At 39.0% G+C, this 20,826-nt stretch overlaps 1 protein-coding gene across 2 annotated transcripts in view; it reads right to left on the reverse strand.

Annotated features, from left to right (window-relative positions):
* Positions 1–589: 589 nt before the first annotated feature.
* The window catches only part of KLHL32 (kelch like family member 32), a 224,330-nt gene continuing 204,093 nt past the window's right edge, over positions 590–20,826 (reverse strand). For both annotated transcript variants that reach the window (XM_060114789.1, XM_060114788.1), the window contains one exon: positions 590–799. In XM_060114789.1, the coding sequence (XP_059970772.1) occupies positions 638–799 (162 nt within the window). In that variant the 3' untranslated portion in view covers positions 590–637. The remainder of the gene's footprint in view (positions 800–20,826) is intronic.

Genomic DNA, 20,826 nt, shown 5'->3' on the forward strand with positions numbered 1-20,826 from the left:
AAAACTGAAGCAATGTAAAGTTAAGCTCCTGGCCCAAGGTAACAGAGCAACCAAGGTGAAAAGTCTGGGTATTCCATCTGCTGTTCCGGTGAACTTCTATTATTTTTATTACCTTGAATAAAATATGGCATTTAAAAATTTACGATGTCATAATGATGAGTTTCTACTTATACAGCAGGGCTGTATAATGTTAAATTTTTAAAAGAAAAATTACAATCCCAGGCTTAAGTAGTAAAGAGATTAAGTACTGACAATTTTTTTTTAAAGATCATTGATGGCAGTACTTGTGAAATAAACTGCCTTACTAAGAGGGTAATGTCCTGGACAGCATTGATTAGACAATGTGTACAAAGATGCTTAAAAGATCCATGGACCATTAAGTTAGCACTAAGCTACACCACCATAAAAGTCATACATGTTGTACTGTATACTGACACACACTGAGAAGCGTGACAAGCGTTTTCAATAATGTGTATTTTAGAAAACTGTTCATTTTTTGCTAATGTTTATCTGAATAGAAGATCTAGAAAACAAAACAAGGAAGCATTGAGCACTGAGTATTTTCATGCCCAGTATCCAAAAGTCGGGCCTTTTTCCTCCTCATGTTCATGATGGTTGTTAAGAGAGCACTGGCTTTTCAGATGGTGCCAATCCTGTGATGAGGCACTTGAAGAGTTTGAAGGTTAGGGCATGTGAAATACGGAGCTGGGAGGAAGCATGCCGCTATTCCATTGGAAGCAAAAGGAAGTGTAGGCCCGTAGAATACTTCTTCTTTGCCTTCTCTACTCACATCCAATACCTAACAAAAGAAGAGGAGAAACCTGTACGTTAAAGGTGGTTGTTCAAAATAAAGCTGGGTACACATAAAAGAAAGCCTGCAGTTAAATTCAGTTATGCCACCATGACTATACCTTACGCATTGCTGTTTTTCTCAAGTATGGTACCAGGAATATGTATTAAGTTCCTGCAAAGTGCTATTCTACACACCTCTGTTTGTGTTTGTACACGTGTGTACATGCATAGATGTGTATGTTATGTTTGTATATACATAGATATATAATTTAATCTTCAGAACAGTGTCAAGCTGTAGGTAGCATTATCCTCCTTTAATAAAACTGCCTTAGACTGCTTAAGTAACTAGCCCAAACTAGTTAGTACGTGTTGTTTGTATGCTGGCTTACAAATCCTCACCTGTAAAGTGAAAACAACATTGACCTTGCAGCTTTGCTCTGGAAATTGGTGACATACCGCTCAGTGTCTAGCACATAGAGTATTATAGCTTACTTAGTAGCAGGTTCAAAAAAATCAGTTCAGTTGCCTCTGGAAATTCTTCCCCAGTTATTTCCCCATTAAGCTGGAGTTCCACCTCTTTCCATATATGGAAAGAATCCTTTGTTTAGTGTGTGCCTGCTGTCACCTCACTGATTCTGGTTTAATCTTACTACTAGGAAAATTCTTTCTTGAGGAAAGCTGGTCATGTCCTACGTGTCTAACCCATAATGTTCCTTCCAGCCTTCAATCATCTTAACCTCTTTTCATATGACCTTCCTCAACCTTCATTTTTTTAATTAATTTTTTATTGGAGTATAATTGCTTTACAATGTTGTGTTAGTTCCTGCTGTACACCGAGGCGAATGAGCTGTATGTATACATATATTCCCTCCCTCTTGGACCTCCCTCCCCCTGCATCCCACCCATCTAGGTCACCACAGAGCATCGACCGAGCTACCTTTGTTTAAAACCTTTCCTCCCTTGGGTTCTGTGACCTTAAAAAAATAAGTTGGTCATTGACACAGGCCACCTTTGGTCCACTTCTTCCATCCCCATCCTAAATGTAGGTATGCCCCAATATTCCAACCACAGACCCCTTGATACTCTTCTTCAGTGATCTTGTCCACTCTCATGCCTTCATCTGTCACCTAAGTAGATAATTCTTTTTTTAATTAATTAATTAATTTATTTATTTATTTATTTATGGCTGTGTTGGGTCTTTGTTGCTGCACGCAGGCTTCCTCTAGTTACGGCAAGTGGGGGCTTCTCATTGTGGTGGCTTATCTTGTTTGTTGCGGAGCATGGGCTCTAGGCGTGTGGGCTTAGTAGTTGTGGCATGCGGGCTCAGTAGTTGTGGCTCACGGGCTCTAGAGTGCAGGCTCCGTAGTTGTGGTGCATGGGCTTAGTTGCTCCACAGCATGTGGAAACAAACCTGTGTCCTCTGCATTGGCAGGCGGATTCTTAACCACTGAGCCACCAGGGAAGTCCTGCTCTGAGTGGATAATTCTTAAGCCTTTAATGTAATAATGCATTATTTTAGATGAAAGAAGCCCTTGAGTTGGGGATCCAAGCTCATAAAGGAGGAAATCACTAAAGCCTAGAATAAAATATCAAACCTTGTAGCTTTTTTTCCCAAATGGACATTTAGCTGTCCCATCCCATTTATTGAACAATATGCCCTGTCACTATTAATTTTAAATAGCTCTAGTATATGCAACATATAAATTTGTCTTTGTTCTCTCTTTCATTGATTTATGTACCTTCCCACAGTACCACATTTAGTTATTTTGACTGGGTAGGGCATGTCTCCCCCATTCATTTTCAAGCATTTCTTGGTTCTTCTTGTATTTTTCCTTTCCTGGAGAAACTTCAAGATCAATTTGACAAGTATTATTCCCCCACCCTTTGAGAAAAAGGAAAATTACAATGGGATTTTGACTAGTATTTGATTAAATAAGGAAGTAGAGGTCTTTCAATATTTACCTCAAGTAAGATTATTGTGCAGGTTACAGAGAAGAAAACTGAGATACAAAGAATGTTCGATGACTTGCTCAGGATCACACAGCTAGTAAGTGGTGGTGGAGCCAGTACTTGGGCTCAAGGTTGCAACCCAAGAAAGAGCAAGGTTTTCATGCCATTCGTGATATCCCCTCCTCAACTGAATACATTTCTAGAACACAAAATATCAGTTGAGGTCACTGTCCAAACAGCTTGTCTGGTTCCCTGGGCCAACAGAGGCTGTGTGTGTTAAGCAGATGTAATTTATTTAATCTGTAAGATAGGAAAGGAAGTGTTGGCAGTTTTTCTCCAAAACACTCCCCTGTAAACTGGCAGAAAGAAGGCATTTGGGAGAAGGAGGTGCCAGCTTGGCAGCATATCCTCCAGCCAAAAAGAAGTAATCATAAATGAAGAGCAGTGGAGGTGATCTGGCAACACAGACTAATCACTGGCACACTTGGGCAGCTGTTCCTTTACCTGCTGCTCGTCATCCACAGCGTCCAGATTAGAGTCAACCTCTGTGCCAGACGTTTGCTTACACACCCACTGAATAAAGAAGAGCACCTGACTTTCCTCAGGAATCTATTTTTTAATATTTTACATGGGTCAGTATTACTAACAAGTCCATATCTCCATCTTTAAACAAGTATTAATTTAAGAGCACCTCAGCCTTTCTCTTATTTGGGTTGCCCTTGAAATGGATCAAATAGTCTGTGCTAAATCAAGTAGTAGAAAAATATAGAACAGGATGCTCTCTCAACATTTGACAGGCTTGTGGCTGAATCCTACAAATGACAGTTAAATAAGCTTTCATTAGAATCCAGAAGGGTCAGTCTAATGAGAGAGGTTATTGGCTGGTATTTTCAAGACCAAAGAAAATTACTTTAGTCCTTCTGGATGTTAACAGACCAATCTGTGAACTATTTAAGTGTGACCTTCATTAATCTTAGCCAGCAGTGCCCTTAGAATCCAAAAATACTATAGATTTGTGACTTATGAAAAATGTAAACTTTGATATTTTTAACATCTGTACTATTTTCTCCACCACTCTGACCTGTAATTTTCTTCCTTTTTTTTTTTTTCCTCACAAATCACATCTCAGAATTTATTCAATGCTTTGGGGCTTAAAATATTTTTTTTAATTTTTATTTTATATTGGAGTTATAGTTGATTAACAATGTGTTAGTGTCAGGTGTACAGCAAAGTGATTCAGTTATACATATACATGTATCTATTATTTATCAAATTCTTTTCCCATTTAGGTTCTTACAGACTTGAGCAAAGTTCCCTGTGCATTACAGTAGGTCCTTGTTGGTTATCTATTTTAAATATAGCAATGTGGACATGTCAGTCCTAAACTCCCAATCTATCCCTCCCCCCACCCTTCGTCCCTGGTGACCATAAGTTTGTACTCTGTCTGTTAGTCTGTTTTTGTTTTGTAAATAAGTTCATTTGTATCATTTTTTTTTAGATTCCAATATAAGCGATATATGACATTTCTCTTTCTCTGTCTCACTTACTTCACTTAATATGATAGTCTCCAGGTCCATTCATGTTGCTGCAAATGGCATTATTTCATTCTTTTTAATGGCTGAGTAATATTCCATTGTATATATGTACCACATCTTTATCCATTCAACTGTCAATGAACATTTAGGTTGCTTCCATGTCTTGGCTATCGTAAACAGTGCTGCAGTGAACAATGGGGGCATGTATCCCTTCGAACCATGTTTTTCTCCAGATTTATGCCCAGGAGTGGGATTGCCGGATCACATGGCAGCTCTATTTTTAGTTTTTTAAGGAGCCTCAATACTGTTCTCCATAGTGGCTGTATCAATTTACATTCCCACCAACGTTGTAGGAGGGTTCCCTTTTCTCCACACCCTCTCCAGCATTTATTGTTTCTAGATTTTTTGATGATGGCCATTCTGACTGGTGGAAGGTGATATCTCAGTGTAGTTTTGACTTACATTTCTCTAATAATTCGCAATGTTAAGCATCTTTTCATGTGCCTCTTGGCCATCTGTATGTCTTGTTTGGAGAAATGTCTATTTAGGTCTTCTGCCCTTTTTTTTTTTTTTTTTTTTTTTTTTTTTTTTTGCAGTACGCGGGCCTCTCACTGTTGTGGCCTCTCCCGTTGCGGAGCACAGGCTCCAGACGTGCAGGCTCAGCGGCCATGGCTCACTGGGCCCAGCCGCTCTGCAGCATGTGGGATCTTCCCGGACCAGGGCACAAACCCGTGTCCCCTGCATCGGCGGGCGGACTCTCAACCACTGTGCCACCAGGGAAGCCCCTTCTGCCCATTTTTTGATTGGGTTGTTTGTTTTTTGATATTGAGCTACATGAGCTGTTTGAAATTTTGGGAGATTAACCCCTTGTTGGCCACATCATTTGCAAATATTTTCTCCCATTCTATGGGTTGTCTTTTCATTTTGTTTACGGTTTCCTTTGCTGTGCAAAGCTTTTGAGTTTAACTAGGTTCCATTTGTTTGTGTTTATTTCCATTACTCTAGGAGACAGATCAAAAAAGCTATTGCAGTGATTTATGTAAAAGAGTGTTCTGCCTATGTTTTCCTCTAAGAGTTTTATAGTCTCGAGTCTTATATTTAGGTCTTTAATCCATTTTGAGTTTATTTTTGTGTATGGTGTTAAAGAATATTCTAATTTCATTTTTTTTGCATGTAGCTGTCCAGTTTTCCCAGCACCATTTATTGAAGAGAATGTCCTTTCTCCATTGTACATTCTTGCCACCTTTATCATATATTAATTGACCATAGGTTTGTGGGTTTATTTTTGGGCTTTTTATCCTGTTCCATGGATCTATATTTCTTTTTGTGCCACTACCGTACTGTTTTGAACTGTAGCTTTGTAGTACAGTCTGAAGTCAGGGAACCTGATTCCTCCAGCTCCATTTTTCTTTCTCAAGATCGCTTTGGCTATTTGGGGTCTTTTGTGTCTCCACTCAAATTTTAAGATTTTTTGTTCTAGTTCTGTGAAAAATACCATTGGTCATTTGATAGGGATTGCATTGAATCTGTAGATTGCCTTGGGTAGTACAGTCATTTTGACAGTATTGATTGTTCCAATCCAAGAACATGGTACATCTTTCCATCTGTTTGTGTTATCTTTGATTTCTTTTATCAGCATCTTATAGTTTTTAGAGTGCAGGTCTATTGCCTCCTTAGGTAGGTTATTCCTAGGTATTTTATTCTTTTTGATGCTATGGTAAATGGATTGTTTTTTAATTTCTCTTTCTGATCTTTCATTGTTAGTGTATAGGAATGCAAGCAATTTCTGTGTATTAATTTTGTATCCTGCAACTTTACCCATTTCATTGATGAGCTCTTGTAGTTTCCTGGTAGCATCTTTAGATTTTCTATGTATAATATTATGTCATCTGCAAACAGTGACAGTTTTACTTCTTTTCCAATTTGGATTCCTTTTATTTATTTTTCTTCTCTGAATGCCATGGCTAGGATTTCCAAAATTATGTTGACTAATAGTGGCAAGAGTGGGCATCCTTGTCCTGTTCCTGATCTTAGAGGAAATGCTTTCAGCTTTTCACCGTTGAGCATGATGTTAGCTGTAGGTTGGTCAAATATGGCCTTTATTATGTTGAGGTATGTTCCCTCTATGCCCACTTTCTGGAGAGTTTTTATCATAAATGGGTGTTGAATTTTGTCAAAAGCTTTTTCTGCATCTATAGAGATGATCATATGGTTTTTATTCAGTTTGTTGATGTGCTGTATTACACTGATTGATTTGCATATATTGAAGAATTCTTGCATCCCTGGAATAAATCATGGTGTACATTTGATCATGGTGTATGATCCTTTTAGTGTATTGTTTGATTTGATTTGCTAGTATTTTGTTGAGGATTTTTGCCTCTATGTTCATCAGTGATATTGGCCTGTAATTTTCTATTTTTTGTGATAACTTTATCTGGTTTTGGTATCAGGGTGATGATGGCCTCGTAGAATGAACTTGGGAGTGTTCCTTTCACTGCGATTTTTTTGGAATAGTTTCAGAAGCATAGATTTTAACTCTTCTCTAAATGTTTGGTAGAATTCGCCTGTGAAGCTATCTGGTCCTGGACTTCTGTTTGTTGGGAGTTTTTAAATCACAGTTTCAATTTCAGTACTTTGGATTGGTCTGTTCATATTTTCTGTTTCTTTCTGGTCTAGTTTTGGGAGGTTGTACATTTCTAAGAGTTTGTCCATTTCTTCTAGGTTGTCTATTTTATTGACACATAGCTGCTTGTAGTAATCTCTTATGATCCTTTGTATTTCTGAGGTGCCCACTATAACTTTTTCATTACTAATTTTATTGATTTGAGCTCTGTCCCTCTTTTTCTTGATGAGTCTAGCTAAAGTTTTTCAACTTTATCTTTTCAAAAAAACAGCTTTTAGTTTCATTGATCTTTTCTGTCGTTTTCTTCCTCTCTATTTCATTTATTTCTGCTTTGATCTTTATGATTCCTTTCCTTCTACTCACCTTGGGTTTTGTTTTTCTTTCTCTAGTTGCTTTAGGTGTAAGACTAAGTTGTTTATATGAGATTTTTTCTTGTATCACTATAAACTTCCCTCTTAGAAGTGCTTTTGCTGTGTCCCATAGGTTTTGGATCATCATGTTTTCATTTTCATTTCTCTAGGTATTTTTTGATTTCCTCTGATTTCTTCAGTGATCCACTGGTTGTTTAGTAGCATATTGTTTAGTTTCCACATATTTGTGGTTTTCACAGTATTTTTTTTCTTGTAGTTGATTTCTAATCTCATAGTGTTGTGGTCAGAGAAGATGCTTGATATGATTTCAATTTTCTTGAATTTACCAAGGCTCGTTTTCTGGCCCAGCATGTGCTCAATCCTGGAGAGTGTTCCATGTGCACTTGAGAAGAATGTGTACTCTGCTGCTTTTGGATGGAATGCTCTATAAATATCAATTAAGTGCATCTGATCTAATGTGTCATTTAAACCTGTATTTTCCTTATTGATTTTCTGCGTGGATAATCTGTCGATTGATGAAAGTGGGGTGTGAAAGTCTCCCAGTATTATTGTTGATTTCCCTTTTTATGGCTGTTAGTATTTGCCTTATAAATTGAGGTGCTCCTATGTTGGGTGCATATATATTTACAGTTGCTATATCTTTTTCTTGCATTGATCCTTTCATCATTATGTAGTGTCCTTCTTTGTCTCCTGTAACAATCTTTATCTTAAAGTCTATTTTGTGTGATATAAGTACTGCTACTCCAGCTTTTTTTTTTTTTTTTGCAGTACACGGGCCTCTCACTGTTGTGGCCTCTCCCGTTGCAGAGCAACAGGCTCCGGATGCACAGGCTCAACGTTCATGGCTCACAGGCCTAGCAGCTCTGCAGCATGTGGGATCTTCCCAGACCGGGTCACGAGCCCATATCCCCTGCATCAGCAGGCAGACTCTCAACCACTGCGCCACCAGGGAAGCCCTCCAGCTTTCTTTTGAGCTGCATTTGCGTGGAATACATTTTTGTATCCTCTTACTCTCAGTCTGTATGTGTCCCTAGATCTGAAGAAGGTCTCTTGTAGACAGCATATATATGGGTTTTGTTTTTGTATCCATTCAGTCAATCTGTGTCTTTTGGGTGGAGCATCTAATCTACATTTAAGGTAATCATTGATATACGTGTGTTTTTTTTTCAATTTTATTTCTTTATACAACAGGTTCTTTTTAGTCATCCATTTTATACACACATCAGTGTATACATGTCAATCCCAATCTCCCAATTCATCACACCACCACCCCCCACCACTTTTCCCCCTTGGTGTCCATACGTTTGTTCTCTACATCTGTGTCTCAGTTTCTGCCCTGCAAACTGGTTCATCTGTACCATTTTTCTAGATTCCACATATATGCGTTAATATATAATATTTGTTTTTCTCTTTCTGACTTACTTCATTCTGTATGACAGTCTCTAGATTCATCCACGTCTCTACAAATGACCCAATTTCATTCCTTTTTATGGTGGAGTAATATTCCATTGTATATATATACCACATCTTCTTTGTCCATTCGTCTGTCGATGGGCATTTAGGTTCCTTCCATGACGTGGCTATTGTAAATAGTGCTGCAATGAACATTGGGGTGCATGTGTCTTTTTGAATTATGGTTTTCTCTGGGTATATGCCCAGTAGTGGGATTGCTGGGTCATATGGTAGTTCTATTTTTAGTTTTGTAAGCAACCTCCATACTGTTCTCCACAGTAGCTGTATCAATTTACATTCCCACCAACAGTGCAAGAGGGTTCCCTTTTCTCCACACCCTCTCCACCATTTGTTGTTTGTAGATTTTCTGATGATGCCCATTCTAACTGGTGTGAGGTGATACCTCATTGTAGTTTTGATTTGCATTTCTCTAATAATTAGTGATGTTGAGCAGCTTTTCATGTGCTTCTCGGCCATCTGTATGTCTTCTTTGGAGAAATGTCTATTCAGGTCTTCTACCCATTTTTCGATCAGGTTGTTTGTTTTTTTAATATTGAGCTGCATGAGCTGTTTATATATTTTGGAGATTAATCCTTTGTCCATTGATTCATTGGCAAATATTTTCTCCCATTCTGAGGGTTGTCTTTTCGTCCTGTTTGTAGTTTCTTTTGCTTTGCAAAAGCTTTTACATTTCATTAGGCCCCATTTGTTTAATGTTGTTTTTATTTCCATTACTCCAGGAGGTGGATCAAAAACAATCTTGATGTGACTTATGTCAAAGAGTGTTCTTCATATATTTTCCTCTAAGAGTTTTATAGTGTCCAGTTGCATTTAGGTCTCTATTCCATTTTGAGTTTATTTTTGTGTGTGGTGTTAGGGAGTGTTCTAATTTCATTCTTTTACATGTAGCTGTCCAGTTTTCCCAGACTGTCTTTTCTCCATTGTATATCCTTGCCTCCTTTGTCATAGATTAGTTGACCATAGGTGCGTGGGTTTATCTCTGGGCTTTCTATCCTGTTCCATTAATATGTATTTCTGTTATTGTGACAGTACCATATTGTCTTGATTACTGTAGCTTTGTAGTAGAGTCTGAAGTCAGGGAGTCTGATTTCTCCATCTCCATTCTTTTCCCTCAAGACTACTTTGGCTATTCGGGGTCTTTTGTGTCTCCATACAAATTTTAAGATTTTTTTCTTCTAGTTCTGTAAAAAATGTCATTGCTAATTTGATCGGGATTGCATTGAATTTGTAGACTGCTTTGGGTAGTATAGTCATTTTCACAATATTGATTCTTCCAATCCAAGAACATAGTGTATCTCTCCATCTGTTTGTGTCATTTCTGATTTCTTTCATCAGTGTCTTACAGTTTCCTGAGTACAGGTCTTCTACCTCCTTAGGAGGGTTTATTCCTAGGTATTTTATTATTTTTGTTGCAATGGTGAATGGGATTGTTTCCTTAATTTCACTTTCTGATCTTTCATCATTAGTGTATAGGATTCAAGGTTTCTGTGCATTAATTTTGTATCCTGCAACTTTACCAAATTCACTGGTTAGCTCCAGTAGTTTTCTGGTGGCATCTTTAGGATTTTCTATGTATAGTATCTTGTCATCTGCAAAGAATGACAGTTTTACTTCTTCTTTTCCAATTTGTATTCCTTTTATTTATTTTTCTTCTCTGATTGATGTGGCTAGGACTTCCAAAACTATGCTGAATAACAGTGGTGAGAGTGGACATCCTTGTCTTGTTCCTGATCTTAGAGGAAATGGTTTCAGTTTTTCACCATTGAGAATGATGTTTGCTGTGGGTTTGTCATATATGGCCTTTATTATGTTGAGGTAGGGTCCCTCTATGCCCACTTTCTGGAGAGTTTTTATTATAAATGGGTGTTGAATTTTATCAAAAGCTTTTTCTGCATCTATTGAGATGATCATATGGTTTTTATTCTTCAGTTTGTTAAAATGGTGTATCACATTGATTGATTTGCATATATTGAAGAATCCTTGCATCCCTGGGATAAATCCCACTTGATCATGGTGTATGGTGCTTTTAATGTGTTGTTGGATTCTGCCACTCCCTTCTGGCTTGTAGAGTTTCTGCTGAGAAATCAGCTGTTAACCTTATGGGAGTTCCCTTGTATGTTATTTGTCATTTTTCCCTTGCTGCTTTCAATAATTTTTTTCTTTGTCTTTTACTTTTGCCATTTGATTACTATGTGTCTTGGCGTGTTTCTCCTTGGGCTTATCCTGTATGGGACTCTCTGTGCTTCCTGGACTTGGGTGGCTATTTCCTTTCCCATATTAGGGAAGTTTTCTACTATAATCTCTTCAAATATTTTCTCTGGTCCTTTCTCTCTATCTTCTCCTTCTGGGACCCCTATAATGCAAATTTTGGTGCATTTAATATTGTCCCAGAGGTCTCTTAGGCTGTCTTCATTTCTTTTCATTCTTTTTTCTTTATTCTGTTCCACAGCAGTGAATTCCACCATTGTGTCTTCCAGGTCATTTATCCGTTCTTCTGCCTCAGTTATTCTGCTATTGATTCCTTCTAGTGTGTTTTTCATTTTAGTTATTGTATTGTTCATCTCTGTTTGTTTGTTCTTTAATTCTTCTAGGTCTTTGTTAAGCATTTCTTGCATCTTCTTGATCTTTGCCTCCATTCTTCTTCCGAGGTTCTGGATCATCTTCACTATCATTATTCTGAATTCTTTTTCTGGAAGGTTGCCTATCTCCACTTTATTTAGTTGTTTTTCTGGGGTTTTATCTTGTTCCTTTATCTAGTTACATAGCCCTCTGCCTTTTCTTTTTGTCTATCTTTCTGTGAATATGGTTTTCCTTCCCGAGGCTGCAGAATTGTAGTTCGTCTTGCTTCTGCTGTCTGCCCTCTGGTGGATGAGGCTATCTAAGAGGCTTGTGCAAGCTTCCTGATGGGAGGGACTGGTGGTGGGTAGAGCTGGCTGCTGCTCTGGTGGGCAGAGTTCAGTAAAACTTTAATCCGCTTGTCTGCTGATGGGTGGGACTGGCGGTGGGTAGAGCTGGCTGTTGCTCTGGTGGGCAGAGTTCAGTAAAACTTTAATCCGCTTGTCTGCTGATGGGTGGGACTGGCTTCCGTCCTTCCTGGTTGTTTGGCCTGAGGTGACCAAGCACTGAAGACTACCCAGATCTTTGGTGGGACTAATGGTGGAATCTGGGAGTGCTCATGCCAAGGAGTACTTCAAGAACTTCTGCTGCCAGTGTCCCTGTCCTTATGGTGAGACACAGCCACCCCTCGCCTCTGCAGGACACCCTCCAACACTACCAGGTAGGTCTGGTTCAGTCTCTTGTGGGGTCACTGCTGCTTCCCCTGGGTCCCTATGCACACACTGCTTTGTGTGTGCCCTCCAAGAGTGGCTTTGTTTCCCACAGTCCTGTCGAAGTCCTGCAATCAAATCCCGCTAGACTTCAAAGTCTGATTCTCTAGCAATTCCTCCTCCCGTTGCAGGACACCCAGGTTGGGAAGCATGACCTGGGACTCAGGACCTTCACTCCAGTGGGTGGACTTCTGTGGTATAAGTGTTCTCCAGTTTGTGAGTCACCCACCCAGCAGTTATGGGATTTGATTTTATTGTGATTGCGCCCCTCCTACAGTCTCATTGTGGCTTCCCCTTTGTCTTTGGATGTGGGGTATCTGTTTTGGTGAGTTCCAGTGTCTTCCTATCAATGATTGTTCAGCAGTTAGTTGTGATTCCGGTGCTCTTGCAAGAGGGAGTGAGAGCACATCCTTCTACTCCGCCATCTTGAACCCTGTACAGTACGTATGTTCTTACTGCCATTTTTTAAATTGTTTTGGATTTGTTTTTGTAGGTATTTTTTCTTCCCTTCTTCTTTTGTCCTCTTGTGATTTGATGACTAACTTCAGGGTTTTGTTTGGATTCCTTTTTCCTTTTTGTGTCTGTATGTATTGTAGATTTTCGGTTGGCAGTTACCATGAGGTTTTGATATAGCCATCTATATATAAACAAGATTGTTTTAAGTTGCTGGTCTTTTAATTTCAAATGGATATCCAATATCCTGTTTTGTGCTCTCCTCTTCTCACAGTTGCTGGTTTTGATACCGTATTTGTGTGCAGATGATTTCCTACCTTTAATGTATGTTTGCCTTTACCAGTGAGCTTTCCCACTAGGAATTTTCTTGTTTCTAGTTTTGGCCTTTTCTCTTCCACCTAGAGAATTTCCTTTAGCATTGGTTACAAAGCTGGTCTGGTGGTGCTGAATTCTCTTAGCTTTTGCTTCTCTGTAAAGCTTTTGATTTCTCTATCTAATCTGAATGCGAGCTTTGCTGGTTAGAGTATTCTTGGTTGTAGGTTCTTCCCTTTCATCACTTTAAACATATGGTGCCACTCCTTCTGGCCTGCAGAGTTTCTGCAGAAATCAGCTGATAACCTTGTGGGAGTTCCCGTGTATGTTTTCCGTTGCTTTTTCCCTTGTTGCTTTTAATATTTTCTCTTTGTCTTCAATTTTTGTCAGTTTTATTACTATGTGTCTCAGTGTGTTCATCCTTGGGTTTATCCTGCCTGGGACTCTCTGCACGTCCTAGGCTTGGGTGACTGTTTCCTGTCCCATGTTAGGGAAGTTGTCAGCTATTATCTCTTCAAGTATTTTCTCAGGCCCTTTCTTTCCCTCTTCTCCTTCTGGGACCCCTATAATGTGAATGTTGGTGCATTTAATGTTGTCCCAGAGGTCTCTTAGACTGTCCTCATTTCTTTTCATTCTTATTTTCTTTATTCTGTTCTGTAGCAGTGATTTCCACCATTCTGTCTTCCAGCTCACTTATCCATTCTTCTTCCTCAGTTATTCTGTTATTGATTCCTTCTAGATGGACCATGTCAGGGGGTGTGTTTATCAGCTACCTGTTTATTCAGGAAGACTTTAAGCACCTGTCTGCTGATGTGTGGGTCTGTTTTCCTGCCCTGTTGGTTGTTTGGCCTGAGACATCCCAGCATTGGAACTACAGACTGTTGGTTGGGGCCAGGTCTTGGTGAGAAAATGGAGGCCTCCAAGAGGGCTCGCGGCAATGAGTACACCCCAGACTACCACCGCCAGTGTCCTTGTACCTGCAGTGAGTCAGCCGCCCCCTGCCTCTGCAGGAGATTCTCCAATATAATACTAGCAGGTAAGTCTGCCCCAGTCTCTCATAAGGTCATCACTTTTTCCCTGAGTCCTGACATGCACAAGACCCTGTGTGCGCCCTCCAAGAGTGGAGTTTCTGTTTCCCCCAGTCCTGTGGAATCCCTGTGGTCAAACCCTGCTGGCCTTCAAAGCCACATTTTCTGGGGCCTCCTCCTTCCATTGCCAGACCCCCAGGCTGGGGAGGCCTGAGGTGGGACTCAGAACTTTCACTCCTGTAGGAGAACTTCTGTGGCATAATTATTTTACACCTGGCATATATGGGATTGGATTTTATCTCAGTTACGTCCCACCTACAATCTAGTTGTGTATCCTTCTTTGTCTTTGGATGTAGGATAACTTTTTAGGTAGGTTGCAGTGTTTTTTTGTCAGTGGTTGTTCAGCGGTTACTTGTAATTTTGGTGTTTCCGTAAAAAGAGGTGAGCTCCCATCCTTCTACTCCACCATCTTGTCTCCTCTCTTTCCTGTAATTTTCATCCTGCTGATAGGTACTCAGGAATTTCTACTGTCTAATCAATATCTTCTCATAAACACTATTCCAGTCTCTCATCTTTCTTCTCTGTTGGATATTCTTCCAGCAAGTAGTAGAGAAATGGCTTGCTTTTGAACACATAGCTAGTCTCTCCAACCATCAACATATTTACTTTTAGTGAACCAACATAAATAGTTCTGTAGTCACCAAAAAAACAAGTATTTGAGATTGTGCAACCATAGTTTAGAATGAACGGTAATGTAACCCATAACCAGTTGTGAATAACTAAAATGAAAGTCTCTTATCCATGAAGAGTTTCATTCCAAGCATCTCTTTTAAGTGACAATCCATATGCTTATATTAACTTATTATCTATAAACAATAAAGGCTCTTAAAAGCCTTTTTCAAATTTATCTGTGCTTTGTGAGACTACTGTGCCAGCCAAGGGAATAAACACAGCATTTGCAAAATTACTGATTGATTTGGTACTTCAAAATGACTACTGAACACAGAACTGTTCATAATACTAATTTTTTTAAAAAGCAAATATAGTAGAATATTTTACTGTCCAGTCTCAGACATGAAATTTATTCCACTAACACAGGCATTGATTAAAACATTTAAGAATCACATCTTTTTTAGAATCACTGTAGTTCTGAGGCTACTCTAGATATCCTTAGTGGTTTAAGATATACACATGTACCTCACCTCTTCATCTTTTGAGGACAGATTTGTTTGGGAACAACCAGAAGTCATGAGACGTTAATTAGTGTATATGATTAGTGACCATTCCATCTTGATTTCTATTCCTTCATCTAATTGAACATTACAATTAGAAATATACCCATAAGTATCTTTAAAATTTGCATCTTTTTAATAAACCCAAACTTGCTTCTATTGAGTAAGCAGTCAAATGAAGGGTCCTAAACCACTTAAAAACCAGGGTCCCAGCATTACAGATCACTGCCTGTTGCTCAGTTCAATGTTCTACAATTTTTAAAAGAACAAAATAAAAAGAAACCCCAAAGACAGTGATGACTGACAAATTCATGCACAGATGAAAGACTGGAAGCCCTCCTTGAAAGAAAATAGTTTGCTTGTTTGTTGTTATCCGAAAGATAGGACCAAACTCTAGTACAAGGTAGACCTCAGTTAACTAAAGACTCCCATAAAGAGTTTCAAGATTTTTCAAAGAACTAATTTGTGCCTTTGATAATTTTTTCTACTGTATTTTTGTTTCCTACTTCATTATTTTCATCATTATTATTCTCTCTACTTTGAGGGTTTTTTTTGTTCATGTTCTAACTTATTATGCTATATGTATCCCACATGCTTTGCTATGTATTGTTTTTATTATCCTTAAGTTCTGGGTATTTTTTAAACTTCCATTAGGACTTCTTTAACCCATGAATTATTTAGCAAAGTAGGAGTTTATTTAACTTTTTAAGTTCTAACTTAATTGCATCGTAGTTAGAGATTATAGTCTACATACATAATACTTAATTTTTAAGTCTTCTTAGCCTTAACCCTAGTACATGACTGGTTTTTGTAAATGTCTCATGTACACTTGAGGAAAATATATTCTGGAACACTCCCCAGGATATATGTTAGGCCACAAAACAAGTCTTAAATTTATTAAGATTGAAATCATATCACACATCCTTTCCAACCACAATGGTATGAAATTAGGAATCAGAAGAAGAAAACTGGAAAATTCACAAATATGTGAGGATTAAATAACATGTTACTGAACAATGGGTCAAAGAAGAAATCAAAAGAAGAATCAGAAAATGCCTTGAAGCAAATGAAAATGTAACATACTAAAACTTATGGGATGCAGCAAAAGCTGTTTTAAGACAGAAGATCATAGAGGTACCTACATTAAGGAAAAAAGTTCAAATAACATTAAGAAAAAAATTTCAAATAAATAACCTAACTTTACACTAGGAACTAGATAAAGAAGAACAAACTAAGCCCAAAAGTTAGTAGAGGAAGGAAACAACAAAGATCAGAGTGGAAATAAATGAAATAGAAACTATAAAAAGACAATAGAAAAGGTCAGTAAAACTTAAAGCCACTTTTAAAAGATAAACAAAATAGGTAAACCTGTAGCTAGACTTACCAAGGAAAAAAGAGAGGACTCAAATAAATTAGAAGTTAAGTCAGAAAGAGAAAAACAACTATCGTATATTAATGTATATATGTGGAATCTAGAAAAATGGCACAGATGAACCAGTTTGCAAGACAGAAATAGAGATAGATGTAGAGAACAAATGTATGGACACCAAGAGGGGAAAGAGGGGAGTGGTGGTGGGATGAATTGGGAGATTGGGATTGACATATATAAACTACTATGTATAAAATAGATAACTAATAGGAACCTGCTGTATGGCACAGGGAACTCTACTCGCTGTACAGTAGAAACTAACAACATTGTAAAACAACTATACCCCAATAAAAAAAATAATAATAAAACTCCTAATCAAAGAAGAAAATAAATAAACTAGAAATGAAAGAGGAGATGTTAGAGTCAAAGGAACAACCCTGGATACTCCAGAAGCCCGGAAATAGAGATATATTAAAAATAATATTTCTAAGATTGATGTCGAAGAGTGTACTGCCTCTGGAGATTGGCCAAGATGGTACAGTAGAAAGACCCTAAGCTCACCTCCTCTCACAGGCATACCAAAATTACAACTATTTGCAGAACAACCATTGATGAAAAAGTTTGGAACCTACCAGAAAAGACCTTCTACAACTAAAGATATAAAGAAGGTACCACAATGAGATGGGTAAGAGGGGCGGAGTTGTGATTTAGTCAAGTCCCATACCCGCAGGTGGGCAACCCACAGTGGTGAGTAATTACAATTGCAGAGGTTCTTCCAAAAGAGTGAGGGGTCTGAGCCCTGTGTTGGATTTCCCAGCCCAGGGGTCCTGCACTGGGAAGATGAGCCCCCAGAGCATTTGGCTTTGAAGGCCAGCAGTGCCTACTTTCAGGAGTGCCAGAGGGCTGGAGGAAATAGAGACTTCACTCTTAAAGGGTGCACATGAAATCTTACACTCCTGGTCCCAGAGCAGAAGCAGCAGTTTGAAAGAAGCCTTGGTCAGACCTACCTGCTGATCTTGGAGTGATCTCGCAGCTCACCCTGTGAACACAGACATGGGAGGCGGCCATTCTGGGGAGCTCATTCTACCTCATGGACACACTGGTGCTGGCAAGTGCCACTTTTTAATCCTCCCTCTACCTTATTAGCCTCGGGACGCAGCCCTACCCTGGCCCAACAGACTAGGTACCAGTGCTGGGATGCCTCAGGCCAAGCAGCTAACTGAGCAGAGACAGCTCTACCCATTAGCAGAAGGGCTGCCTTAAAACTCCCTGAGCCGAGAGCTCCCCAGACATGGCTCTGCCTACCAGAGGGCTCAGGACACAGCCCTACAAACTAGCACACAGACATTAGATATGGGGCCCCTAGGGCCCTCCACCCAGAGATGCTGGGACACAGGGGGCAGCCCCAGAAATCCCTGGGCCCTTGCAACAGCCTCTGGTGAGCCTTCTCTAGTCTCAGGACCACTGTTATCCACCAAGGGGTGGACATGAGCCGCAATACAACCACAGCCCTGCAGCCTGTGGAACTGGCCATTCCACCAGCAGGCCAGACCCTGCCCTCACACTGGCTGGGCCCTGGCCTTGCCCACTAGCAGGCCAATACAAGCTTCAGGACAGCCCAGACCCTGCAACCAACTGTGTTAGGAACTAGCCACAGCCACCAGTGATTGGACAATAGCTCTGGGACCCCTGGGCCCTGCAACCAGTTCCCAGAACACAGTTCTGCCCACCAGTAGGCCAGTATTAGGCCCAGGATCTGGCTTCATCCACCAATGGGCAGGCAACAGCCCTGAGGTCTTCTGGACCCTGACTCCATCCTCCAGTGAGCCACAGCAGTCAGCCTGTCACAAAAGAAGGACCCATGCAGCCCATATAGGGGCACCTAGAGCATGTAGCTCTGGTGATGAAAGGGGTGTGTGCTCCCAAGATGCATAGGACATCTACAAAAGGTCACTTACCCAAGGCTGGGAACTGTAACCAACCTACCAGACAGAAAAATTTAAAAAGCAAGTTAGGCAAAATGAGGCAACAGAGGGACATACTCCAAATGAAGGAACAAGATAAAACCCCAGAAGAAGAATCAAGTGAAATGGATAGGCAATCTACCTGAGAAAGAGTTCAGGGTAGTGATTGTAAAGATGATCAAAGAACTTAGGAGAAGGATGAATGCACAAAGCAAGAAGTTAGAAGTTTTTAACAGAGTTAGAAACTACAAAGAACAACCAGAGATGAAGAATACAGTAACTGAAATGAAAAATACACTAGAAGGAATCAACAGACTCTATGATACAGAGGAATGAATCAGTGAGCTGGAAGGCAGAGTAGTGGAAATCACTGATGCTGAACAGAAAAAAGAATAAAAATAAATGAGGACAATTTAAGAGACCTCTGAGACACCATCAATCACACTAACATTCGCATTATAGGGATCCCAGGAGAAGAGAGAAAGTAAGGTGCTGAGAAAATATTTGAAGACATAATAGCTGAAAACTCCCCTAATCTGGGAAAGGAAACAGTCACCCAAATCCAGGAAGCACAGAGTCCCATATAGGATTAACCCAAAAAGGAACACACCAAGATACATTGATTAAAATGGCAAAAATTAAAGATAAAGATAGAATATTAAGAACAGCAAGGGAAAAGCAACAAGTTGTATACGAGGGAACTGTCGTAAGGCTATAAGCTGACTTTTTAACAGAAACTCTGCAGGCCAGAAGGGATTGGCACAATATATTTAAAGTAATGAAAGGGAAAACCCTACAACCAAGAATACTCCACCCAGCAAGGCTCTCTTTCAGAATTAACGGAGAGGTCAAAAGTTTTACAAACAAGCAAAAGCTAGCAGAGTTCAGCACCACCAAACCAGCTTTACAAGAAATGTTAAAGGAACTTCTCTTTTCTGTTTCACTTAAAAGAAAAGGCCACAACTAGAAACATGAAAATTATGAATGGAAAAAGCTCATCAGTAAATGTAAACAAACGGTTAAGGTAGGAAATCATCCACACAGAAAGCCGGTAGAAAAGTTAAAACACAGAAGTAGTAAAAATCATTTATATCCACAATAAGCAACTAAGGGATATACAAAACAATTTGATATAAAACATAATGTCAAAAACAGTAATCATGAGGGGAATACAAATACAGGGTTATTAAAATGCATTTGAAATTAAGAGATCAGCAACTTAAAACAACATATATACGTTTTAAAACTATACACACACACACACACACACATATACATACACATACACAGATTGCTATATATAAACCTCATGGTAATCAAAAATCTACAATAGGTACATAGAAAAAAAGAGAAAGGAATCCAAACATAACACTAAATATAGTCATCAAATCACAAGAGAACAAAAGAAGGGGGAAGAAAGACCTACAAAAACAACCCCCCCCAAATTAACAAAATGGCAATAGGAACATACATATTGCTAATTACTTTAAATGTAAATGCACTAAATGCTTCAATCAAAAGACACAGAGTGGCTGAATGGATACAAAAACAAGACCTATATATCTGCTGCCTACAAGAGACTCACTTCATATCTAAAGACACATACACTGAAAGTGAGGGAATTGAAAAAGATTTTCCATACAAATGGAAATCAAAAGAAAGCCAGTGTAGCAATACTTATATCAGATAAAATAGAGTTTAAACAAAGATTGTTACAAGACACACAGAAGGGCATTACATAATGATCAAGAAGTCAATCCAAGTAGAAGATATAACACTTGTAAATATCTATGCACCCAAAATAGGAGCACCTAAATACATAAAGTGAATATTAACAGACATAAAGGGAGAAAACAACAGTAACACAATAATAGTAGGGTATTTTAACATGCCACTTACATCAGTGAACAGATCACCCAGACAGAAAATCAATAAAGAAACACTGGCCTTAAATGAAGCATCAAACCAGATGGACTTAATAGCTACATATAGGACATTCCATCCAAAAGCAACAGAATACACATTCTTTTCAGTTGCACATGGAACATTCTCTCTGATAGATCACATGCCAGACCACAAAACAAGCCTTGGTAAATTTAAGAATAGTGGAATCATATCAAGCATCTTTTTATGACTACAACTCTACAAGAATAAAAAGTAACTATAAGGAAAAACTGCAAAAAACACAACCCATGGAGGCTAACCTACATGCTACTCAACAACCAGTGGATCACTGAAGAAATCAAAGAGGAATTAAAAAATTACCTGGAGACAAATGAAAATGAAAACATGATAAATTAAAAACACCTATGGAACACAGTAAAAACAGTTCTAAGAGGGAAGCAATACAAGCTTCCAATCATAAACTACTACTACTCACTTCTGCCAGGAAAGAACA

This window comes from Mesoplodon densirostris, chromosome 12, assembly GCF_025265405.1.
Source record: "Mesoplodon densirostris isolate mMesDen1 chromosome 12, mMesDen1 primary haplotype, whole genome shotgun sequence".
Lineage (NCBI taxonomy): Eukaryota > Metazoa > Chordata > Mammalia > Artiodactyla > Ziphiidae > Mesoplodon > Mesoplodon densirostris.